Source organism: Pomacea canaliculata, linkage group LG8, assembly GCF_003073045.1.
Source record: "Pomacea canaliculata isolate SZHN2017 linkage group LG8, ASM307304v1, whole genome shotgun sequence".
NCBI lineage: Eukaryota > Metazoa > Mollusca > Gastropoda > Architaenioglossa > Ampullariidae > Pomacea > Pomacea canaliculata.
Genome location: NC_037597.1, coordinates 14,881,947 through 14,907,546, shown reverse-complemented (window position 1 = coordinate 14,907,546; position 25,600 = coordinate 14,881,947). Strand labels below are relative to the sequence as shown.

Sequence of the window (25,600 nt, the reverse complement as noted above, 5' to 3'; positions counted from 1 at the left end):
TAGCTTGCCGATAAATAATCAGCCCTGGTCTACTATTTCAATTGTTTTAGTCACAACATGCAGATGCAAAAAAAGATGACGGAAAAAGTTGGTGGTCTTCGTGGTTTGTTTGGGGTTTTTTGGTTGTTGTTATTTTTATTATTTTTTTTTTTGGTTTTTTTTTATATATTTATTTTATTTTTATTTATATTTATTTTTTTTTATTTTTTTATTTATTTATTATTATTTTTTGCATTATTATTGGAGACCGCGAAGTTCGTCTTATCGTTCCTAACTGAAAGATCGTTAGCAAAAGATCGCATCAAAAAAAAAAAAAAAAAAAGCACTTGAGGTCATAAAATCATCTGCAAACTCGTTCAAAGTTTTTATTACCATATCATCTCTTCATTCCTCTCGTGTCCACGACCTCTCGGGTTCACGGACACCGTCATGTCCAAATCAATGCCCAATACTTCTTTGTCATCTGATATCTGCATTATTGTGTTTACCCGGTAATACTGCATCCAACCTCAGCCAGGGTTAGAAATGATTGCTGGGTCCGAAGATGAGAGCCCACTCAGAAACAGCAGAAATAGCAGGCATCGAGCACACTTGGAAAACATTTTCTCGGCAGTCATCCCTTGGACGTGCAGTCATCACTTCCGGTACTTGTCCTTCTCCATCGGAAACTCTTGCAGAGTCAACCTCAAACCTTTTCCTGTTTTCTTTAACGAGAAACCACAGAGCTAGCTGAGTGTTGTTCACTTCCGTCCTTCTCTTGTTATTTTTAGACAATCTTACATCCTTGGTTTAAAAAATCTCTTTTTTGCTTGGAAACGATCGAGCGCCTGCTTCTTCAAAAAAACTGATGAAACAAGAAGTACAGTGAAGGACAGTGTTCGTGTTCCGGTCCAGCGGAGAGTTGCGAACTTTTTTTTTTTTAAGTGAAAATGAAGGAATGCAGATCAGACCTTGCTCATCCGTTTTTCTGATTGTGCACTGCCAGTCTGCCATCAATGTTTAAAAAACAGTTTTACAATCAATCACATGTTTGCGTGTTCGTTACAGGCCAGTAGTCAGAGAGGTTTAAAAATTAAATCCCTGGGATGAATTTTTGTTGTGGAGGGATTGGCGGTATGTACGTGGGGGATGTGTCTTTGTTGTAAGGTTGACTGAGCAGGTTGTTTACTTACCTCTTTCTGTATATTTGTCGCTGAAAGATACAAAGGTCAGCGTAAGGAAGAGAAACAGATGAAAGAGGGGTCAGGGATTGGGTGACCAGCGGGAAACATAGGTAAAGATCGCAAAACAGTGTTTCAAGTCAAGCGGAAAGACAGAACAATTGTCCGTACTTGAACTCCCCCATCACACACACACAGACTCACACACAGACTCACACGCATGCACGTGAACACGCACACATTCAATCATGCGTCATCACAAAAATGCTCTCTGACACTCTACCACATAAGTCAAACAATCAATTAATCAATCATCATCATCACCATCACCACCACCTCGTCATCACGATGATTATCTCTACACTGCATTATTTCCCAGCCGGCAGCAAGCTCAGCACCCAGGCACGTGCTCGCGTTCTGTCGTTTCAAACGCTCACGCATGCTTATAAAGCCCGAAGGCAAGAAGGAAGGACAACAGCAGTTTGGCACAAGCCTGCAATCAATACTAAACAGCAGGGACACAGCTTTCTACAAAAATGCCCTCCGGCTACATCAAAACAAAATATAGTGTAACGCAGCGACACATTGATCCACCAGACCAAAGAACCATCACCCTTGGTGACCACGACATCCGACAATGGAGAGAGAGAAAGAAGTATGTTCTTTTGATACAATACAATGACAAAATTTTCTCATGACAGAAAAATATATATATACACGTTCGCACTTCCGATAAAGAGAGTCGGCAGACACCGGCAATGACGATTCAGGACTCAGAAGACCATTTGTAGTCAGCAGAGGTCCTCAATGATTCTTACGGGGGCAAAGGTCAGGCAAAGAAATGTTTCTAAAGAATGAAAAGTGTTGGCAGCCTAAAGGGAGGCAATCGCAAGCCAAGCGTGATAATGGCTTTTGAATGGATTTCTTTTTTTATATTATTTTATTTTGCTTTCGTGTGGCTAATTACGAACATCGGAAGCGACTGCGGAGAAAATGTAAGAACAAATAGTCGGTCAACATCAAGCTGGGAAGAAAATGGGGCAAAAATTGAGGTCATGGCAGGCACAGGAAGTGAGCCAAAAACTTCAGGTGATAGCAGACTGGCTGATAAATGAACGGAGAGACTGACATGCATAATGTTGATGGTCGTGGCAATACCTTATTCTTTAAGGAGGTAAAAGGTCAAGGTTTCATAACCTGTAGGGGCAGTCAATTGTAAGTGGTCCACCGTGTCTGCGGCACTTCATGAAGAAGGTTTTCAACTAGTGGGGTCAGTGACCCAGGCTTTAAATAGTGGAGCTACTGACCAACACGGCCTGGGAGAGACAATGACAAATTGCAATGCTTAGAGAGAGGTGGGAAGTGAAAGAGAGGAGAGTGAGAGAAAGCTTTTAGGGGATTACAAAAACACTCATCTCCATAAATCAAGATGTAAATTGGACAACTTACAGAAAATTATAACAAAAAATAAATATTACTTGGTACAAAGAGAGAGAGAAAAAGGTAAAGGACAACTTTCCAAACAACCTTCACACGGACACACACTTCAATCCACGACAGCATGCTCACTCTATATTCCTCCCTTTGGAAGGGTTACACCAGGAGGTCAAGGCCTGAGACAGGATGTGTAGGTCAATGGGTCAGAGTTCGGCTTTACAAGAAGCAGCAGCCCACCCATCAACTTTCCCATGAGTTCGCACGGAGCATCATGCTGAACAGTAAAACCCTCGGATTGAGAGGAAGTGACAGGGAAATGAATTTGGAGTGGTCTCTGGTAAAAAAGAACCTGACCTTTACCAAAATGTATTATCTGACACCAGACTGGTTGTAAAACTCGACATTTCACATGGTTATTGTTTTCTCCCTTCCAATGTTCGTCTCTGCGGAAAGAGTCGCATCTTCCTTTTTTTCCAATCCTGGGCAGTAACGGCTCACCCTGATCTTTATTGCTGTCCGTTTCCCCCAGAAATGCCACAAATTTAGGAGTAAAGTCGAGTTCTTTTCCCATTTGTGTCATTTTAACTTCCATTTTTTATTTTCTATTTATTCCAGAGGATGGAAATTGGCTTCCATAATATGTTTCTGCTACAGATGTTCTAACGAGTTTCAAAAAGTATTTTTAGTGAAAGGCAACTTTTGCCTTAACTTGATTCTTCTTTTCTTTTATCTGGTTTTATTCCTTTTCTTCTTTCTTTACTTATTATGTGCTTTGTTTTCAATACAACGATGTCCACCCTATTATCGGTTAACTGTACCCGATGTACCGGATCTTGTACTCCCTTACTAGATGTCTTTTCTAACTTTAACAGTAATAACTGGCAATTCGAAGAATGACAATTTCTGAAATAAAGTATTCGCTCAACCTTTGGTCTTGATTACAGATCCATTAAACAAACAGTTTGGTCTTGCATTCCTCTCTTCTGGCCTTCCTGGTGTGTTTGATACTGATCCCCTTCACATTTGCTCCAAATCAATTTAGCGGGTACTCAGACTACCCTTGATAGTAAATTCAGCCTTGATTATCTTTTCTTTCTGTGTGCTCATGGCTAACAATTGCTTTTCTTCTGATTCTCTTACTCAGCTACAGTGTTTCTTTCTCTTTTGTTTACACTTCCATTCGAAGTGAATCCCTTTCTAGCATTTTTACAAGTCTTGTCCCGAGGTTGGCATGGATCCTTCTTCAGAAGAGACCACCCACAGAATCTGAAGATTTTTCTTCTTTCCTGCATTTTGTTTGCGACTAAAATATTTTAGTGTCTGCTGATGTCAGAAATCTAAGATTTCATTGGTACTGAGGTCGATTCCCTGCAGGACACATTGAGACAGGTCTTTAAGGTCAGTTCACGAAGAATTCCGCGAGAGTTCGTCACAGTTCGCGAAGTGATGTGAATAACTCGAGATTCATGGCACATCAAGAATCGCTAGAAAAATTCATCAACTCACCTCTTTAAGGTCCTCAAACCCTTAGATGACACTTTGGATGACACCATACTGTGAGGCCATCGAAGAAGTTAGGGAAGTAGCTGGTGGTTAGCTAATACATACATAATGCAACAGGGTCGAGTTGTCCGTGGGGGGGGAGACAAGTGTCAGACGCAGGGACACGGTTATTACTTTCACACGTCTGCCTGACCTTTGATGTTTGAGTGCATCTGGTGGAAGCCTCACTCGTCCTGTTGGATCAGAGCAAATTTCCTTCCAACTTCAGAATGGCAGGCGTGAACCACTGGCTCGGTTTCAAGAGGGTGTGATGCCTTTTTCTTTGTCATCCGCGTTTTTGCATTGTGTTTTGGGGTTATTTTATCAGGGCTTTGTAGACTGTGATGAAATAAAAATGTATATGAAGAGAGCTGTTTACCAAAAATTGTTGCGGACAGTGCCGGAATAATATTCTGCCAAATTTTTTCTCTCTCCATTAAAGCTCACAGGAGTGCTTCCAATAACACAATTACGACTGTCGGGGAATTATTCGTTGTTGCCAAACTGTCTAACCCTTGTGTCACTTGACCCTCGTCTCAGAATGGAATGGATCCCAAATGGCCTCAGGATACTGAGGTTTGAATAAAGGAACCGAGTGTTGTTCAGGGTCTACACGTGCGGACGTACAGCCACGTAGTCTTAAACACAGAGAGGCATCTCGGGAAGAAGCACTCGTTATTACTACCAGATAACGGCGGGGTACAAGAGGCGGCGCACGTGCGATAAACAGTTGGGATGGAGTATGCGGCCATATTCCTGTCGGGATGCATTGCTGTCGGCGTTCCACAGACAAACACGCTGTTCCTGGCGAGCTGCAAAGGTTCTTTATACCAGGCAACGTATTTTACTGGATTGCACTTCAGTAAACACTGATCACACTCTTAGTATGCATGCAGTCAGGAAGGCGAACGTGCACACACATGAACACACTTCCAAACGCACATGGCACATTTGGATTGTTCCCTACCACGCCACAAAAAAATAACCGAATAAGATTGTATTTATGGTCTACAGGTAAGTAAACGGAGAGAGAAGTTGTTTCTTGAGTTCCCTTTCTCTCCCAACCCTCTCACCATGACGAACGTCTTCCTTCCCCATCTCACCCACTTTTCTCTCCATCCCATACGACATCCACAGCTGATATTCATTTGTCGATGCATCCCAGCAACGTCAGGTGGGCCAGATTTCTACAAGACACCTCTCTTCTCCCTCTCAGACCTTTTTTCCCTTTGAACTTCAGAATTTCCTGGCAAGTGATCCTACCTGAGCAGCGAGAACTCGCACACCTTAGTCCTGGCAGACGCGACCTACTTTCCCCAGAAAAATCTTCCTAAAAGAAAAAGCAAAAGAATGCCACGTGCTAAGCTCCCATATGTTTTCTTTTTGTTTTAAATAAAAAATACTTTATTACATCATAAGCTCGCAGCACATGCTCGATTTTCTTTCTTCGCTGAAAAGCAGAGTTCTGGACAAACATCTCTGACTTCAGACTCATCTTGCTATCCTCCACGTAAACCCTCGTTAGTTACTTTCGTCACGCATGGTTGTCTACGAGACGGACTAAAGTGTAGAAAGTACATTTCCCATGGTTAGAACGGTTCCACCATGGGCACCAATCGACCTCTCCATTCACTTTTATTCGTCCTGGCAGATGTTGCCTGTCTGGGTAGAATGAGGTCGGAAGTTAAGTCTTTGATCTTCCTGCATCCGGGATCCATCCATCAGTTGGGCCATGTTTTGAATCGGATTCCCCTTCCTCCTCCCATCTACTTATGTCCTCATTTTAATATTGGTGATGCCTCATTCATTTGATATTTCTGTATAAAATAAAAACCTAAATAGTGACAAGTATCTTTTTTTGTCCAATTTATTTCTTTTTGTCCGAAGAAGATTGGCATTGTAAAGACACATGAGGTACAACTGGAACTCGGTTATGACAGTCGGTGGTCTGTTCTTCGAGGGTTTTCCACATCAGAAACAGTTGCCATCTAGTGTTCATCGCCGTGTGAAAGATAAACAAAGGGGAGCAGGCATCAACATCGTGTTTACACAATGCCACGTCCTGGCATCGCCACGTAAACTCCGGGACGGAAGCACGAGCTGAGCTGATGTGGATGTTTCCATGGAGTTTCTTTTCAACAACCCAAGATATTTTCCGTTTATCGTCCCTAACCACTAGTCTACTCCTCGGCATGTCAGCAGTTGCTAGGAGACATAAATACGGAAAAGTTATTGGGTCGCACTGGGAATATGTTGTTGCAATATTTTATCTTAAAATGTTTTTGAATGTCACTGGCGGCCTGAAACTCAGCCAAAGAATTTATTATTAATGGCATGCTTGTTGCTCTTTTATCCCGGTCCACATCTTTATACATTTTTGTATTTTCACTGAGTTTAACAGCGCCGCGACTTGTTTTGTATATGTAATGCATACTACAAGATTTTACAATATTTAAAGCATGTGTGTCAGACACAGTATACAAAGGTCATCACGATGTTTTCATTCTTGTCTTTATTCAATCTCACTCAGAATTTATGTTCAGGTTACAAGAAAAAGTTTGCAGAAAATGTCCATCATGACATATCCATCAATAACACGGCAGTATTTTTTTCTCGTAGACTCAGAAAACTCTTATTCGGAAAACATCTCTAGAAATGGCTACGAAGAAGCAGGTAAGTGTTGACAGTCAAGTGCTGAGAGTGCTCTAGGCAGCATGTTGAGAACTGTTTCAGCAAAGTAATGAGCTTTGCAAAGCATGATGGGATGGCTCGATGGAATGCACCTGTGTTTTCACCTGCTTGTGAGAAAGGACCGGTCTGTTTCACCAGTGGTGCCTACAACCTTAGCCCTGTGCCTCTCTATGACATTTCTGCAGTTGACAGAATGCTCACCCCATCAATCTCTGACTACTACCCTACTCTAATCAAAGAAAAGAGGCATTCCAGTCACGTGATAGTGAACCCGACCCTCCCTTCCTCCTTTTTTTTTTTTAAATCTTCTCTTCGTCTTCTTTCTTCCATCGCTTATTCCGTATCATGGCTTTGGTGCGAATTGTAATGACAGTGAAAGACATTATTATTAACAGTAGACAGTTCGTTAACTCAGAAGGTGGTTATCAGAAGATTGTAGTGGAGCACGTGCATCATTACTAATACTAGAAGATAGTAATGCCTGATGAGACCATGAAACTAATTTGACCGTTAAAAAAAACCGATGTTGCGCTTTGTGTGGCATAGGAGACAAATACATGGCTACAGCAGCTGTGAACATGTTTCTGGATGTTGTGTTGCTATCCGAACATTTGTATTCATCCTCCCGATCCCTTACTTTCCCCCCAACTTCCCTCCTTGCACGAGATGTCTCGAGTTTAGCGACTCGTGTCAGGGAAGGCAGTGCACTTCGTTTCTCTGATTCCAGACATAAAAGTGACCTTTGACCTCGTTTTTTCCCTCTGGCATTCAGAGAAACGTGGGATGAAGATGTGAACTCGTCTAAGTTACAATGCGGGGTGGTGATGCTTGGCATGGGAGGAGTAGCAGTCATCTGCATTTGTAGTCATGCATGGAGGCTGATGTTGGAGAATGGTTTTGCGGTTGTGAGCATGATGATGTCCTCAGTGTGAGCATCAGACCTTGTGAGTAGTGAGTAGTCCCTCAGCTTCATCATGAGAAGGTTTGATGACTACTAAAGTACGTTAACAATTAAGATGGTTAATGAATGATTGATATATTAAATGATATGTATATATCCTTAAGACCCCATGAAAACACAAATACATTACATACGCTTCGTCCAATCAAAATCAACTCTCTTGCACAAAAAAAAAAACAACTTTTTTTCTTCTCTCTTTCAGTAAGTTGAAGTACAGGTCAAGAACTACCACACACCAATATATTTGTTACTCGGTTGGACGAGGGCATAACTTCTCCATATCTCTCAGATCTTTGGTCCTCACAGAGAAAAGCTGTTTCCTCTTTTTTATTAGGCAATAGCTCTGTGTCAGAGACAGACAAATATACTTTCTCCCACTGGAGTTCAGTTCCAGTCGGGGTTTGGAACAGATACATCACGGGTAGAAGACAAAGGAGATTTCAGGTCTCTGATCCTTGAAATTAATGAACAAACCACCCTGGAGAGTTTCGGAGAGAACTTGATTTTTTTTTTTTATATTTTAGCCACGAGACAGCTACATGGCTGGCATGTCATTGTTATCTATTGTTATCTAGTGTTTCTCAGTTTCACTCTATCCGACTGTCTGTCTGTATGTCTAGCTCTCTGATCCCTATCCTTAATAAATATAAACCAATATTTTCTGAAAGCCATTTCGAGTTCACAAAAAAATTAGCGCTGAAAGATCGTCACAATCAGTTCCTGGAGACAACTCCACCAAATAAAACACATAATAATCAAGGCAGAAAATAAATAAAAGTTTTATCCTCAATATTTAAAGTCTAAATATTTGTAGAAATATTTCTTCAAGATCATTTTAATGTCTGTAAATTCAGTTTAAGTTTTTGCTGTAAGCAGCATCTGAAAAAGTGCTTCAATCAATGATTTTATTAATGTGATGCTGCGACAGTATAAATAAATAAACAAACCGACCCATACATGAGCCAGAAGAAAAGATCTTTTAGGTAAATGAAGCCAGCAGCATCACAAGGCAGGGAGAGGAGTGACCAAGATGGTGGAATGAAGAAGAACCCAACTGACAAGAACCGCACGTGAGCAGGAATCCAATGAGGGAATAAGGCAGGGATCGAATCCAGTCTCTTTCTGCTGACTTTTCTTTTGTGAACAAAAATCGATGAGTGCTGACTGATGCCCTTTTAGCATCGAAAACACATTCTTTACTCCATGAGATAAAAAAGATGGATGGCCACACTCTCAAAACTTATTCAAACCCACCAACATCTGTATATTGGAGGATCATGGTAGTTCAGACGACTCTTTGCTGGACACGTACACACCCCAGGGTGGAGCGGGTATTCATGGCGATGTCTCCAGCAGTCTTCAGAATAAAATATCTTCTTTTGTTTGTTCAGTAGTTCTCGAAAGTTCGCCGAGCTATGGAAAAAATCTGGCAACAAAAGAATTTTGGTGGAGGTAGTGTTCCTTGACAAGTTGAGATGACACATTCTAGAGTTTGGTTTGCGAAGAGCTACATTTTACCGTTTCTGCCAGAAAAATGAAGCTGATTTTGCAGAAAATAAAATAAAAATAAATAATTTAAAGATAATATTTAGAATTTAGCTTCTGGTGAGCAACTACAGGCAATGTATGTACATATATCTGCATAGAAAGAGAGAAGTGAACGTGACACGAAAAAAAAATGGAATGAGAGAGTCGAATACAGTATTATGTTACGATCGACGTGTCTTTTCTTTACAGTTCCATAACTGGAATAAATAAATCGAAATTGTGGATCATAAAAATCAGACCTAGAGGTATGCGACAACGAAGAAATACGAGCGAACGAACACACTTGCGAACATGCGCACGCACACACACAGTTTTAGTTTCTGAGGACCTTTCCTTTAATTTGTTAACATCTTTGCTTGATGCAGGCTGAGGTACAATGGAATTCTGGAACATCGATCCCTCCTTGACCTCATCTCATCGAAAGGGAGCTAACATTGCTTTCCGATTGAAACTCCAAGCCCCTGAAATTACACTTACTACAGGCAGCAGCTCCCTCCTCTCTCCATCGACGCTTCTCGAATTCCCTCAGTAATTGTGTGGCTTTGCATCTTCTTTCTTTACCAAATCTTTGTCACAAGTATTCGCCATTTTCATTTGGTCCCTGCAGATTGTCGGGGTCACTTGCTCTGTTTTTGTCTTCAGTAAAAGTAACAGATTTTGTGAAAAAATATTCCCTAGAGAAGATTCGTGAAGAAGCTGTTTCACGTACATTAAGGTTAGACAAAGTAATACAAGAAACTTCAGGAATAAATGAATAAAGGAAGGAATAAAGGTAGAAAAAACAAGAATAGAGTGGAGGGGGAAAAAAACATAGAAACAATGGAAACGGAGATGAAGAATGTCATTCAAGATCTTCTTATCTGGCTTGCAGCAGACGTAAAGATGATGGGGTACCCCTGGAGTTAGAAGAAGTTTTGAATCACGGATTAGGAGGAGCTTTGGGGGCGATCAGACATCGTCCTCTTGGCGAAGTGGACATTGTTGGCTGCTGTTGCCCTCACTTCAATCAGCGGCGATCTGGCGGCACTGTATGCCGCGCGTGCCGCGTGCCTGGCCGAGTTCCTTCAGAAGCCCGCCGCGGGCAGGGAGGAACTCTGGACGCTCGATATCGAATCCTTGCAAGACATGGTGGCCATCTTTTGATATCTCCCAGAAAAACCGTTTTCCGATAAGCTAGACAGATTCGGTTTGGAAGAGAGTGGCTAGGTATTCATGACTTCGGGGGGATGGAACCGGAAACATGTAATTCGCATTATCCTTCTGTCTCCTTACCCACCCACCCCGAAATATAAAAGTTTTCTGGTGTCAAATCGTCCTTCGGGTTTCCTGACGTGTTCTTTGCGGACAAAGGGAAATAACCCGGCCTCTGGTCTCCTCCCCTTAGTTCCACCCGCTAGGAGCAAGCTGTACGTGCTTTTACCATCGTTCTCCAACCTGCTACAATACAACCTCGACAACATTTCAGTTCAATGTGAAATAAATTTTCCCTGAAGACCACTTTTTTAAACTGTCCTCCTAAACTGTTCTCGAGTTCCTTCAGCGAACACAAAGGACTTGTTTGGCAAAACAGTGGGTATGTCTTGTAGAACTTCGTTTAGCAAACCACCTTGCACCCGTCTTTTTCTCTCGGTCACTTTTTTAAATAGCTCGAATAACACAAATCATCTATTAAAATTCTATTATATGAATATTATCTTTACTCTTATACAAGTGTTGGTCTTAAAACAAATATCGGGAAGCTATGTCTAAGTAAAACACGCAATTCAGTAGTTTTCATATTGAGAAATGTGTGTGAATATATATTTGTATGTGTATTGTACATCTCCTGTATGAGGAGCAAACAAACGTGTCTGAGAGGGGAAAGGTCACTATGAGCGAAAGTTTTAACTCCAAATTCTCAACAATAGGTGTAGGACCCTTACATAAACAGAGCACAAATACACATGACTACCTGTCATGGTGAGTGGTTAACAATATCTAGTAAGAGGATAGCCACCTGCTATTCGGTGGTCTGTCAGAGATCATGATGAAGCATCAAAAATGCTAAAAATCTAAATAAGGGCGGTTGTTGTTTTTTTGTGTTTTGTTTTGGGTTTTTTTTTTTTTTTTTTTTTTTTTGCATTAACAAGAACACCATGGTTTGTGATGCCTTGTTGCTGTGGTTAACAACACACTAAAGGCGATAATTAATTGCCATGTGTGTGTGGAGGGGGACATGATTTATTAGAGCAGTGTGGGAAGAAGGGTGAGTGGACATCCCGAAGAACTGCGTTTTCTTGAACACACTTTTGAAAAAAATGTATTAAAAATATTGAGACATTGGGGAGGGGGAAAAGGAGGAAGCCATGGGAGCCTGGTGTTGATGTGGGTGTGCTTTTCTGCTCCTGTCAACAGGCAGCGTGTATGACAAGAACTCCAGTGCCACATCTGGTGTCTCAGACGACCGCTTGACAGAACTGGGCAGACCCCGGCTTGGAGAGGTCATCGAGTGCACTGTCAACATTAGGGAATCGCAAGAGTTTAAGGTCAACATGAGAATAAACACAGTGTTCTCTTTTTTTCTCTCTTTCTCTCTCTCACACAGTTTACCCCCTTCAGCTTTCCTTTCTTCTAATTAATTTAAACTGAAACAATTCTTCTAATGTATTTAGAATGGTAATATTACTTGTTTACTGTTCTTAACCGTTTTTGTTATATGTCCTTTTTTGCATGCTTCTTTATGCGTATGTACGCGCGCGCGAATGTTTGTGTGCGTGTGCGTGTGCGTGTGTGTGTGTGTGTGTGTTTATTTTCCATTCTAACGACAACTTCTTGTTGATGTATTCAGAGTGTAGTAGACAAGCTTCTGAAAAAAGCCAACGTGTCACTTGTGGTTGGAACCTCGTCTTGGAGAGAGCAGTTTGCGGACGCCATAGCCGTCAGCTCAGGTATTCTGGCCTCAATTCAAACTATCAAAACTTGGTTAAACAACCTCCAGGTCAAGAGAAATAAAATATCGCAGACTTTGCCTCAGCTGGTCACGAAATAGTATTTGAAAATACCATCCACAAAGTCTCAGGGTTATATCTTAAGCCCCTTACGAGGGGGAAAAACACCAGTTTATATTTCTCCTTTTGTCTCTCTCTCTCTCTCTCTGCTGACATTTTGCAGATTATGTTATGAAAATATCTGACTGGTTGTGTGTCAGGCAGCGACCACAGCTCAAGATCTGTCCTTTGAGGAACTTGCTGAGTGATCGTCTGTCTCTTCTTACAGGTGACGAGGAAACGGAAGAAGGGGAAGAAGGAGAAGAGGAGAAACTGCCATCATGCTTGGACTATGTCATGCACTTCCTCACACTCTTCTGGAAAATTACTTTTGCCTTTGTACCTCCTACAGGCCAGTGATCTCTCTCTCTTTCTCTTCTTTCTTGTGAAAGAAACTGAGTTGTCTCATTATCGCTGTGTACACCATTTGCGTACAAGATATTTAAATCTCACCCCATGCACTTTTATATTTCATGTTCATTCTTCCCTGCCTGATATCCATTTGTTGATTTCTTTTTAATTACTTTTTACTTCTGTGTCCTCTCTATGTCCTCTTCATTGGCCATCTTGCTGTTCCATCATCAACTACACATTAACCTAGTTTTTCTGTCAAGTGCTTACTACCTGCTCCTATATGCACTACATAAACTGCACTTATTATTATCAACTCTGATTTTCATCGTCGTTGACATGGTTACAGACTACTGGGGAGGCTGGGCGTGCTTCTGCGTGTCCATCCTGGTCATCGGCGTGCTGACTGCGTTGATTGGCGACCTGGCCTCCAGCTTCGGCTGCACCATCGGAATGAAGGATGCTGTCACGGCCATTTCCTTTGTTGCTCTGGGCACAAGTCTTCCAGGTAAATCTTGTCCATGAACTCGGCAACAGCTTCCTAGTCAGAAATAAGGACACTTTACCTGCCTGAGCCGTTCTTACGTGAATAAAGACCTTTTTGGCAAAATTCTTTCTTATATGTTTCAAGTTATTCTTACCAACGATAAGTCATTCTTTGCTACACAAAGTCGTTCTTACCTAACCATGCTTCAAACCACCAACATCATCCTGATAAGGCATGTTAACCCTCTCACACGCTCTCTCAAGGTCCTTCACATCGACGACATAGGATCGAAAATCTTTTTTCAAATTTTCTGAAAAGATGGAACTAAATAGACGAAAAACCGGATAGGTAGGTAGGTTGGTAGGTTGCTTGGTTGGTTTTTGTTTGTTGTTGGTTGGTTTAGTTATATTTTGTTGTTGTTGGTGGTGGTGGGTTTTTTTTTAGTTGGCTGATTGTTTATTTTTGTTGGTTGGTTTATTTATTTATTCATTTGTTTTTTTTGCTGACTGGTTGGTTGGTTGGTTTTTGTTTGTTGTTAGTTGGTTTGTTTGTTGTTGTTTTTTTCTAAGTTGGCTGGTTGTTTATTTTCATTGGTTGGTTTATTTTTATTTATTTATTTATTTATTATATTTTTTTTTTTTTTTTTTTTGCTGGTTGGTTGGTTGGGGTTTTTGTTGGTTTTTTTTTATGTCTTGTGATTGTTTGATCCTTCGATTCCGCAGATACTTTTGCCAGCAAGGTGGCAGCCATCAACGACCGTTACGCAGACTCCTCCATCGGCAACGTCACGGGCTCAAACGCTGTGAATGTATTTCTGGGCATCGGGGTGGCCTGGACCATCGCTGCCGTGTACCATGCGATCAATGGCAACCAGTTCCGTGTGGACCCAGGCACCCTGGCCATGTCCGTCACGGTCTTCTGCGTCATGGCCTTGGCCACCGTCCTCCTTCTGATCCTCAGGCGACGACCGTCGGTGGGAGGCGAGCTGGGAGGTCCGCGGACAGCGAGACTGGTGACCGCTGGCGTGCTGGTGGTGTTCTGGATTATATACATCGTCATCTCCTCCTTAGTGTCCTACTGCTACATCCCTGGCTTCTAGTTCCGCAAGCGGAGCGTGACGGTTACTGACCTCTACTCACGTCACAGACAATCAGTGGCGACAGAAAGAACGTCACTTCTCGTTCCGTTACATCGTACTGTTAATGCGTGATTATTGCCCCCCATCTCCCCTGATGTCACTTGTTTACATTGGCTGTAACCACAGTTCGTTGGGTTTCTGATTCTGGTGAAATGTTCAATGACTGTGGCCACGCAATGCTTTGCATCCTCTGTGATTTTTGAACGCATGCAAGACTGATACTGAATCACTGACTGTGTGTTGTGCTGCCAGTGAGCTGGCAATGATGAACAAGACCAATCCATTTGAAGCGAATTGTTAAAAAAAAGTAGATACCTTGCTTGTTTCCCTTAGTGAACCCTGTCACGACTGAGAGGAGAATGGCCACTGTAGTTCATGTAGTTAGAATGTCTTGCTCTCCGTGCCTTGCCATCTTGCAGGTACTAGCTGAATGGCCAGAGCACTATAACCTTTGACACATTGTTAATATTGGACATCGTTTATTTTATTGTTTTCCTTGCTGGTAAGACGTTTGTTAAAATGTTAGTCAAACATTTTCAGCGATCCAGTAGTTAGGAAACTTTATTAAGTATATTATTTGTGATTAAAAACCTATCTTGTTCTTGACATGGAATGACTGTCAACCGCTAGTCCTTGAAAAGAATGTTTGAGTTGACAAATGTGCCCTGATGGTATGTTGACAAAGGTGTGCTAATAGTTTGTTGACAAAGGTGTCCTAATAGTTTATTGACAAAGGTGTCCTAATAATTTGTTGACAAATGTGTTGCTTTTGCATAAGACGGAAGATTGTCTGTTTACTAGCTCTTTTGTTCCATAAATAAGACCAAGATTTTTTGGCTCTTATATCTGTGAGCTAGACCTTTATTCATTAATAAAATTTATTTTTCCTTAAGCAATTGGAAATTTATGATGAACTGTACGGTCATCACTTTTATCTTCTCCAACTATGTGTTAGCAAATACAGAAGTCGGATTTTCTTGTTATTCTATAAATTGTTTAGGTCCAGTCAAAATAAAATTTCATGATATTCAGCATCATTGTAATCTAGATGAGACAGAAAGAGTTTATTATTATTTTTATGTTAAAAAGCATTTATATCCTTGCACTGAATCCGAGCAAGCCATAGTATTTTTCTCTCTTTTTCTTCCGTTCGTTAGTAGGTCAGAACTATCTCTCCTCTTCGATAAATGCTGTAATTAATTTTAAATCACATTTTAATCATGCCCATGTCGCTAGAGAAATTTTCTTTTTTATTAAAATGAAAAAAGACCAATGTTACATTTTTTTCAGATTTTCTCTCAACATCCGCGATATTTGAATTCTCCAAATATTTTGGTGATGTTATTTCATGAAAACATTGGCATTTTCATCGGTTTTTACTTCCATTCATGGAATCAAACCAGTTATTTGATGTTAGCTTCATGAAAGAGTATTTGATTTTACTTACAAACACGGATTTCTTTTAATGTTTTTATGATATTATTTATGACACACGATTCCAACTTTGGTATTTAATTTTTTCCAGCTGAATGGACAAAACCATAAATACGATGATTTCATAAACTATTCTTTCAGCATTGAGATTTTGAATTGCATTATTAAATGAAGACTTTTAGGAACTGCTACATTTTTACATTAATGCAACATTAATATTCAGAGACTTTTGTTGGAAGTTTGTTTAAAGGGTTTCTGTTTTCTGATAACTCAAAATATTTCTTTCCCCATCCATTCTGTTCTCTCTTTAACTCACACTGGCAAAAATGTCCTTTATTGTGTATTCCTGTTCACATTATAGTATTTACATAGCGAGTGTATTTTTTCCATCGTGTGTACATTCCCATCCACCCCTTATTATAATGAACTAAAGATCCAAACTTGTTTACATTTGTGTGTGTTGCACAAAACACTTCGCAGTCCTTGGCCTGAACTGCATGGTCATGATAGTGGAAAATGTTTACTGATTGTTTACAAGGCTGACTGATTTGGTATATATGTATGTTATGTGTAAGTCGATTTGGTAAGTGATTTAACTCAATATGTGGATGAATCACTATCTTTTACACAAAGAATTTTATTTGCAAGAGGTCTTGATTATATATTATACAGGAGACAGACGCAGACTACAAACTTCAATTATATCCTGCTGATAATGTGTCTTCCCATCGATTGGTTGACTAATTAAAATAAATGTTAAAGCGATAAATTGAAATAAAAGGAAAGATAAATGGAAAAGATTCATTTCGTCGTGCATCGTAAAAGCTTGCGGGAAGACAGATGGCGGTAGTACAATGAAATAAAGATATACAGAGAGAGCAGAGGAAGAACACAAATAGCAGTGAACAGTTCATGTTTACATGTCTGTGTACTTTTGTTTGTGAGTTCTGCACTTGTGTGCTTTTCGTGGTATAAACACGAAGGTGTCGTAGATAGAAGGTTCCAGAAAAAATATTATCGGTTAACCCTACTTAACGACCCACCAGACAGATAATTCATTTATCAAGTAGGTGAAAAGATGAGATGAGGTATAATTTAACATGGTTTACCACCTACAATTGTTTGGCCACTTTGCTGTGATACCCGTGAACCTTGTAGTGTCAAAACAATATTTTGAAACTACATGAAGTTAATGTTTCGAATACTCTAACTTGCAGAAAAATGAGTTGAACAAATAATTTCTAAAATAAGAATTCAACAAAAATTAATCCAACTGTTACTAACTCTAGTGCAAGAGAAGTATGTAGATGGTTGAGTTATATTAAGTAAAGTAGGCCATTGCAATGCAAATGATTTTGTTGGATGTTTACTTAGCTTTGTGTACACCGATGGCTATTGTCGTTGGCAGACTGCAATGTAATTCTCATTTAGAAACAAGGTGTAACAGCATTTTGCTTTCGTTGGACCTATGCATGTCTTTGTTACTTTGTTATCGCAAAGCTCACCAAACTTTTTCAGTCCGATTTTAAGCTTCACCAAAAGTTAGAAGCGGAGAAGTAAGGCTAAGACATCCGCAAGCTTCTTGGTTCTCTGAGAATTGTGGAAACCCTATGCAAACCAAGACATTAGCGAGTCTGTGAGACGAGAGAACATTTAGCATTGGCACTCGTTGAAAACAGCACACTGTCTCCTGATAAACAAATAAACGATACCTGTGTGATATATTGTTGTGCTGCATCAGATGATAGAGCCATCATTCTAATTACAAAATGTGCTTTCCTCATTTATTATGTATAATTAAAGAATTATTGAATGTATGTGATGAGTTTGGGGTTGGTCCTTGTCTCAGCATGCTATTTTATGTCTTTCATTTCATCCTCTCTTTCCCCCTCCAAACAAAAATGCTTGGAATCTTGAAAATGTTGTCGACTACTTAACTGGACTAAAACAGAAGCATCAGACCTTTGCATATTCGATTATTGTCTGATTAAGCATCCTTTACACCTGTGTCCCACACTCCGTCGCAGTCTCTTTCGACCGTGTCCGTAAAGGTAAGGAAACGAGCACAAGATAGTAAATGGTACTGAGAAATATAAATCCATAAACAAAACTGTGTACAAGAACTTTGACAGCATTTTAAAACTGCTGAGGGAGTTAGGAAAAGATTTTGACTACTTCGCCTGTCTCCCTGGAACATTTTCAGCGCCACGTAGGGATATGTGTGAGCCTCGGCATCGTACCATATGAAACTTTGTTTATACCAGTCCTCATTTTGATCTGCATTTAAATTTTTTTCAAACCTGAGAGCAGTGGAGGTTTGGTTTTTTTTTTTTCTTTTTTTTTTTTTTTGTTGTTGTTTTTTTTTAACCTTTAGCGAGGTTCTTTCTCCGTTTTTACTGAGGCGTTGTCAAACTTTGACATTTCTGATTTTCCCTTTTTGCCTTGATGGAGTGGCGTTTGGACTTCGCACTCAAGTAGTTATGAAATAGATAAAAAAAAAAAAACTTCCAGTTTTCATGAAACTCATGCTTAAACTCCTCGCTTAAGAAAGGCTTCTATAAAATATCACGATAAAGTGAGAAAGCTGAATGTCAAAAATCTTGTTAGTGAAGTACGTAATTAAAATTCTCTCTCTCATGCTCACTCATTCACTCTAACCGGGCATGTGCGGCCTTATTTTCTGAACAGTAACTTCTCCTTTGTTTTTTTGCCATGGTTAGTGCCTTCTGTTTGTGTCCATTTGCTCCTCTCACTCAATGCCTCTCACTCGTTAGTGGTCACAGCACACACGGAATGCACCAACAAAAGGTCAAAGAGTATATGTTATGGTACTTACAAAAGAATCTTGATACATTATAATAGTGAAGTAGAAAACAAAACACCTTAACTGTCCCATCTCTCTGTGCTCTAGAAAAAAAAAAAAGAAAATGAAAATCTGGTAACTGAACCTTAAATCAAAACCTTGGCCCTGTTAGAAGTATATTTCAAAAGCCTGTTTTACTATGCAGGCTCGTGTATTCGTAACTCAATATTTAAACTTGTCAGATACATCAACAGTGTGACCTAACTTGTCGCGGAGCATCACCCACTTTTCCATCTTCTTGTGCAAATAAATTTATTTCAACAAGTTATATTGGCAAACTTAATCTAGTTTTACTCGCTTCTCTTTCGGTAAACATTTCTGTATGATAGCAGACTGTCTACATGCATGCATGTGTTATATAGTTTAATAATTATTAAACTTGACAGGTTACAGTTTCTTTTTAGAGCAACTAAGAAAAATGTGAGATGATGATGATGATTGATGATTGATGATTGATGATGATGATGATGATGATGATGATGATGGATAATGGATGATGGATGATGGATGATGGATGATGATGATGATGATCCAAAGGATTGTATACTTTACAAAGATTTTTGGATATCAGTTACACACTTTACTTGGAGAATTTTTTTGGTCTCTGTTTTATCCATGCTATTTCTCTGACTTCGTTGAATCGGAACGTTGTGTTACTGTAAAGTTTTTTTTTTAAGTAATCAACAGATATTCCAGAAATGTTATACTAGTCTTAAAAAATGTTTCTGATTCCATTTTTGTAGTCAGAATAAATAAATGGACTTGTATCTTATAAGTTTTCACACCAGCACAAGCTGGTGAAAGAACTTGGCAATGAGAAACAAACTTGCCCTGTTATCTTTCTACACAGGATGTGGACATTTAAGTGCAAATCCTTGTCATTGAAGCTTTATTTTGCAACTTCTTCCCTACAACCCACCCTTCTGTTGAAACTATACCTAGAAGAATCAAATTTAGTCTATGGCATATTATTTTCTTTTGTAATCAAAGTTGGACATACAGTTGATTGTGACGACTTATGTGTAGACAATCCAGTCTGTTCCACTGGCAGTTATACTATAATAATTTTTCCAATGTAATCCTTCAAAATCAGATCTCATGGGTCATTTTGTTGTGTGATTCAAATAGGTTTTTGTTGTCTTCACTATATTCTTAAACAGACCTGCCTGTGCACAAATACTTGTTTTAAAGCACACCCAAGTGTGCTTAGGCATGGTGTAAACATGCATCTGCATGCAAATCTTAAGATGCTTAAAAATCGCCAACTTGATCATGGGTTTTATTGAACGTGCATTGCAATTATGTTTCGACAAAAATTACAAAAGTAGTTGTGTTCACATCAGCATTCTGATGCAAGTGTATATGTATTATTGTACTTTTTTTACCATATCAGGTCAGCATCTAACACTGCCAAAATGTAGCATATACCTATAGATTGGCATAGCATGTGTGAAGGCAAACAAATGCAGAAACCTTTTATTGTCTGAGAAAAAGCATGTCCTGCACTTGACAAACTTATGTCCATGTGCTCATGTAAATTGGAAAAAAATAGTTTAACAGATGCTGGCATTGGAGACAGGTCTTACAGTAGAGGATTAGAAATACAGACTTGAATGAAAAACAGTGCTGCATGGAGGTGTGCTGATCCAATAGTAGTCTGAATGTGGAGAGGAAAGTGTGGAGACAACTCTCACCATTCAAAGCTTTACTTAAAAGAAACTATTTGTTTTCATGTGAACTATGATTTATAAATTCATATAATTTTGAGACTGCTGCAACAGCAGTGATGATTCTGATTTCTTGTAAGTGAAGTCACTGTTTGCAGTATGGCACATTATACATTGTTTGATAGTTACGAGTTGCACTTATTGTTTACATACCGGTGGATGACTTTCAAGGAATATTTGTAAAGCAACCTTACCAGGGAGGCTTGCTTTTTTTCTTCATAGGAGTGGGATGAACTTTTGACCTCATCTGTCATATTTACTCCAGAGCTTATGATTGCATATGCTCATGCCCTGCTTGTATATTCCAGAAATTGTGGTGAATGAAGGAAGCATAGCATGCTATTTGTTTAGCTGACATATGATTGTATTAACTGCAATTTTCTACTCATGCATGTTATGATATCACAGAAATAAAATGTTGAAAGAAAACCTTGGCAATACAAAGACCTTGTTTGCCATAGGATTTTAAGAAATGCTGATTTGTTAAAAACGCTTACAAGAAATTTTAAGAAAAACTAAATTTTGGTAGTATATTGAAGCCAGTCCTTTCTTCCAATCCATTCTTCTTCTCTTTCTTCTATCCGTTTGTTCTCGATTGGCTTCAGATCCACGTCTGGTGTCTGATCCCCCATTCCATGTGTACCTTGATTTTACCATGACATAATTTACCAAAACAATGTGGCATTTGATTTTATCATAGTGTCTAATACCGTTGTCATGGTCTTTGAAAAATAAACGATTGAAAACTTGACATATTAGTTTCACTCTCAATAGTTCTGTAGTTCCCATTTCACTCCCATTCTACTGTCTTGTGTTTTACGAATACCCTCTCGCAGCGTGAAGAATGGGACATAACTGGGTAATACTGGTCAGCCAAGCCAAAGCGCTTAGCTCCCTTGTGTGAGTTGAGCTGCGCTTTAGTCATCTCTATAGTTTTCATCATCAGCTTTAAAAAAAATAAATAAATAAACGTAAATATTCCAAATCCTGCATAACTAATGCATGTCAGATGATTGGTCAAACGGCTAACAGATATCATATTTAATTGCAATTTATAGTTTCTAGGCCTTCAAGAACGAAGTGGTCACTTTTATTGTCTGATTTGTGTAAATGTAGACGACTGTGGTGACCCGCACGTCTCACAAACTGCTGAATCTTATTCGCTGCACATATGTGAAAGTAGGGCAAATCCCGCAGAGTTCAAGCTGATGTCATTCGTAAAGAGGCCAATGTCTGTGTGACATGTGGGAGTGCTTGTGAGTAATTTCTCTCTTATTCTCATACACACATGCGCGCTCACACACACACATAAAAAAACCACACACAAAGTGAGAGTGAAGGGAATAAGGTCATGTGTCAGCAGGATGCCAGATTTTCTGCCGAGGCGTGACGAGGAATAAACCATAATAACCGTATCCCTTAATGTATGTATTCAGTTTACTTATAGCCTGACACTCAGATCGTGTAAGTACGTGTGTTTTGCACTAGTGCAATACATTATTTTCACCTCATGTTTGGTGTAACTTTGATAATCTAATTTTAAATAGTTCTCAGCCGGTGGCGTGATTATGTTTACAGTAATAATAAAGTCTATATATACAGACTTCTAGCAAGTGAAGTTGATTTTCACGAATTTTATCAATTCCTTTCTCGTGGAATTTCTTCCGGAACTGTGAGTGCCTTCACAATGCCCTTCATTTTTATCAGGCAGTGATACCAACTTTAAGTACAACAAAACTGTTGCATGGAGATATATGAAAGTAGTATTGCTGAATTTTTAAAAATCTTCCACTCATACAGCCATCTTCCATTTTTCCATTCATAACGTTCGGATACTTACAATAATTACGAGCTGTTCGTAAAAGGAACTTTATTGTCGCCGGGCACTGACACAGAACAGTGACAATAAATCTTGTCATCTGGCACAGCAATACGTAGAACCACTGGAAAGTCGAATTATTATAAAATATAAAAACTTATATTTATCTCACAATGTGACTTACCCTCAATATAACAATATAATGTCTGGAGCGAGTGGTCGCTCTTTCGATGTTGAAATTAGAATCACAACGATTCACAGCTCTCAAACGAGCTTTTTTCCAGTCTTTATTATCTAGTCTTCTTATGCGGAAAAATGATAAACTTTTGTGTCGGTGGGGGATGGGCATCCTGGAATCGCACAGTTATTGCCTGGAATCTCAAAATAATAACAACAGTAGCTCTGCGACACACTGTGAAAAGCGAAACCGGAAGAGGCGAATGACCAGCTTGGTCCAGCGCATGCGCGACACAAGACATCTGTTCCCTCGCCTGAGCTGGCTGTCTAGTTTATTTAAAGTCTTTGGAAGCTAACCGTTGGTCTTGGCAGACAGACAGCAATCCACCTATATAAATCCATTGTTAAATGTTGAGTGGTGTGTCTTTTTCTTTCATTCTTCCCACAGGGAATATATACAGCCGTTATTAAAGATGGCCGAAATTCCTGCGATTCCCTTCCTTCCACCCCAAGTTGAAATAAAGACTACTGAGATGCATACTGGAGGAGAACCGCTTCGCATCATTGAGTCTGGGTTCCCCGAAGCGGAGGGCAGGACTCTGCTGGAAAAACGAGCATGGCTCAGACAGCGTGCTGACCATTACCGGAAGTTTCTCATGTTCGAACCACGTGGACACTGCGACATGTATGGCGCCTTGTTGACGACCCCTGATCTTCCCGGAGTCGACGTTGGGGTCATATTCATGCATAACGAAGGTTATTCTACGATGTGTGGCCATGGGGTCATTGCACTGGGCAGGTAGGCGGGACAAAAATTACTGTTGTTTACCATCTTGTTTTTTGTTTTGATTTTGGCTCTTGTTACTGACTGCTGGTGTATAAAATTTTATATTTGTGCAGATATATTGTGGACAGAAAGCTGGTGACCCCTGTGTCCCCAGAGACCGAGGTTGTTATTCAGTGTCCGTGCGGACCAGTCAAAGCCCGCGTGGAATACAACTTTAATCAATCAGGGCGTGTGAGCTTTGAGAGTGTCCCATCTTATGTTTTTGCTTTAGGTATTCTGTTGCTTGTCAATATTGAGCTAGATATTGCGTATTGAGCTAGATATTGTATTGAGGTAGGTAAAGCAAATTTAATCAACCGCGGATCAAAAATAATAATTAATTCAAAATTTGTATAGCGCATACTCACACTAGTACTTCTTTCTTGCCATTACTTCCAGAACAATACAGGATAACTATTATATAACAAGTACACGACTGAAATCTCGCCACTAAAACAGTGTTTTCATGCATCCGTGTGGCAGATGTCACCTTACCGGTCCCCGGCGTTGGTGACGTCACGGTGGACGTTAGCTATGGCGGCGCTTTCTACGTCTTCGTGCCGGCTTCGCGACTGAACCTTGACCTGAACGTCACAGCCATCGCGACACTGGCGGACGCGGCCCAAGCTGTCACAGGCAAGTCTTGTAGCTATGGTGACAAAGGGTGCCCACCCGACCAAATGTGTAATATAGTGAGACAGACACAAGGAGGCAAGATGGACGAACATACGAACAGGCAGGAATGTAGGTAGACTGGAAAGAGAGACGGAGAAGTTGATCGATGGTGAAAGGGAGTTGGTTTGTACTATTGTATAAACTTTTTGTGTGACGTATATAAATGTGTTTTTATATTGTACTGTCATCTTTTTTTTTTCTTCCCTTTGATAACTGGCCTATATATATATTGTGTGTGTCTACAGATGCAGCTAAGACACACCTGAATCTCCTTCACCCCCATAGCCAGGACCTAGCCTTTGTCTACGGAACTATCCTCACTGATGACTACACACAAAGCGTAGACGGTCCCGCTACCAACCTCTGCGTCTTCGCCAACAAACAGGTCAGGACCAAGTACTCCTAGCACCACTGACCAGCGAGCAACTCTACCCGCAGAGCAAAATATTTTTCTTCTATTTTTTTTTTTTCTTACTTATTACTTCCTTTTCTGCTACAATGTTTGGCGCAAGGTACCCGTGTAAGTCCAACCTACACCCCGTCCATTATCTTTCGCACACTTCTAACCTGCTGTAGACAGCTTCAGTCGACATTTTCGTTGGACGAGAGTTCTATCCAGAAAGCAGGTGAAGTGACTGTATAACGAATATTAATTATTAACCCATTTGCCAGAACTCGACAGATATCCTGGCAAGCCATCAAACAGCTATGCGGTGGAAAGTGTGTTACTGGGCCACGAGTTCCATTACGATCCTGTGCAAGATATGTGGTCGTAGCAGTGTTAATTATTAATTTTTATTTGTGGTTTAGGTGTTTTGCTGCTCCAACAGAGAGATAATCTCTCGAAAATATTTTTTATGTGAGTAGCCGCCCATGTTCCTATGTTATCGCGTTTATGAGTTTGTGCTCACGTGTTTGTATGGTAGTGTGATTATTTATGGGCGCCCACCTGTCTTTGACGGGGAGAGTGGATGGTTAGATCACTGGCATCTGAACTAAGAGGCGCACAGGTTCGATACCCGCGGAGGGCCAAGATGTGTTTAATTACTAGTATGTATTTTTGTCAGTGAATGCGAGGGAGATGAAAGAAGAGAAACACTATTACTACGAAATACTGCTGAAAAATATTTTCAATATCTCATCAAAAATATTTCCCAAATATTTATTTATTTATTGTTTATTCCTCGCAGGTCGACCGCTCGCCATGCGGTTCCGGATGTTCAGCACGGGTAGCGCTAGAATATCGACGTGGGATTATCTCCCTTGGCCAGAAGCTGTACTTCCGGTCTGCGGTGACTGGTTCTGTGTTCGCCACGATTGCTGTTCGAGAAGTCGAAGTCAAACAGGCGGGGCCTCAGGACTCTGATGTAGTAGGCGTGGTTACAGAAGTTTCTGGCAATGCGTACTACTCGGGACAAAGCACGTTCTGTGTGGAACAAGACGACCCTCTCACACCCGGCTTTCTGCCCCGCTGAAGCCATTAACATGCTTTCACTTTTGCCACTTTCTTTACTTCACGCCTATAACGAAGACAATGTAATCTATGAATCAAACTATTTCTTGCTAGAAATTGCTTACTGCAGTCATATAAATATTACAATTTCACTGACGAGCAGACTTAAGGAACATTTGCAGAGGGTCTATGTTATCCACAAAATAAATAATTTAACGTGTACTTTTAACAACAAAAAAAATTAAAATAAAAAGGCAGAATATGGTGAGGAATGTATTTTTATAT

General features: G+C 40.1%; 2 protein-coding genes across 5 annotated transcripts in view; both read left to right on the top strand.

Moving 5' to 3' along the window:
- Positions 1–17,592, top strand: part of LOC112570298 (sodium/calcium exchanger 1-like) — a 44,976-nt gene extending 27,384 nt beyond the window's left edge. The window contains 6 exon segments of the mRNA XM_025248680.1: positions 6,759–6,812; positions 11,734–11,864; positions 12,167–12,266; positions 12,595–12,717; positions 13,066–13,224; positions 13,926–17,592. Coding sequence (XP_025104465.1) covers positions 6,759–6,812; positions 11,734–11,864; positions 12,167–12,266; positions 12,595–12,717; positions 13,066–13,224; positions 13,926–14,302 — 944 coding nt within the window. The 3' untranslated portion in view covers positions 14,303–17,592.
- Positions 17,593–21,566: 3,974 nt separating this feature from the next.
- LOC112570601 (trans-L-3-hydroxyproline dehydratase-like) lies at positions 21,567–25,587 on the top strand. 4 transcript variants are annotated; one of them, XM_025249124.1, is made up of 6 exons: positions 21,567–21,621; positions 22,810–23,160; positions 23,262–23,419; positions 23,671–23,823; positions 24,108–24,247; positions 25,053–25,587. In XM_025249124.1, exons 1-6 carry the CDS (start codon positions 21,608–21,610, stop codon positions 25,335–25,337), a joined length of 1,101 nt encoding a protein of 366 aa, XP_025104909.1. In that variant the 5' UTR covers positions 21,567–21,607; the 3' UTR covers positions 25,338–25,587. The 4 variants fall into 4 exon arrangements, with proteins under 4 accessions (XP_025104909.1, XP_025104910.1, XP_025104911.1 ...); XM_025249125.1 differs by lacking the exon at positions 21,567–21,621 and adding an exon at positions 21,679–21,789; XM_025249126.1 differs by lacking the exon at positions 21,567–21,621 and adding an exon at positions 21,742–21,829.
- The last annotated feature ends 13 nt before the right edge of the window (positions 25,588–25,600 follow it).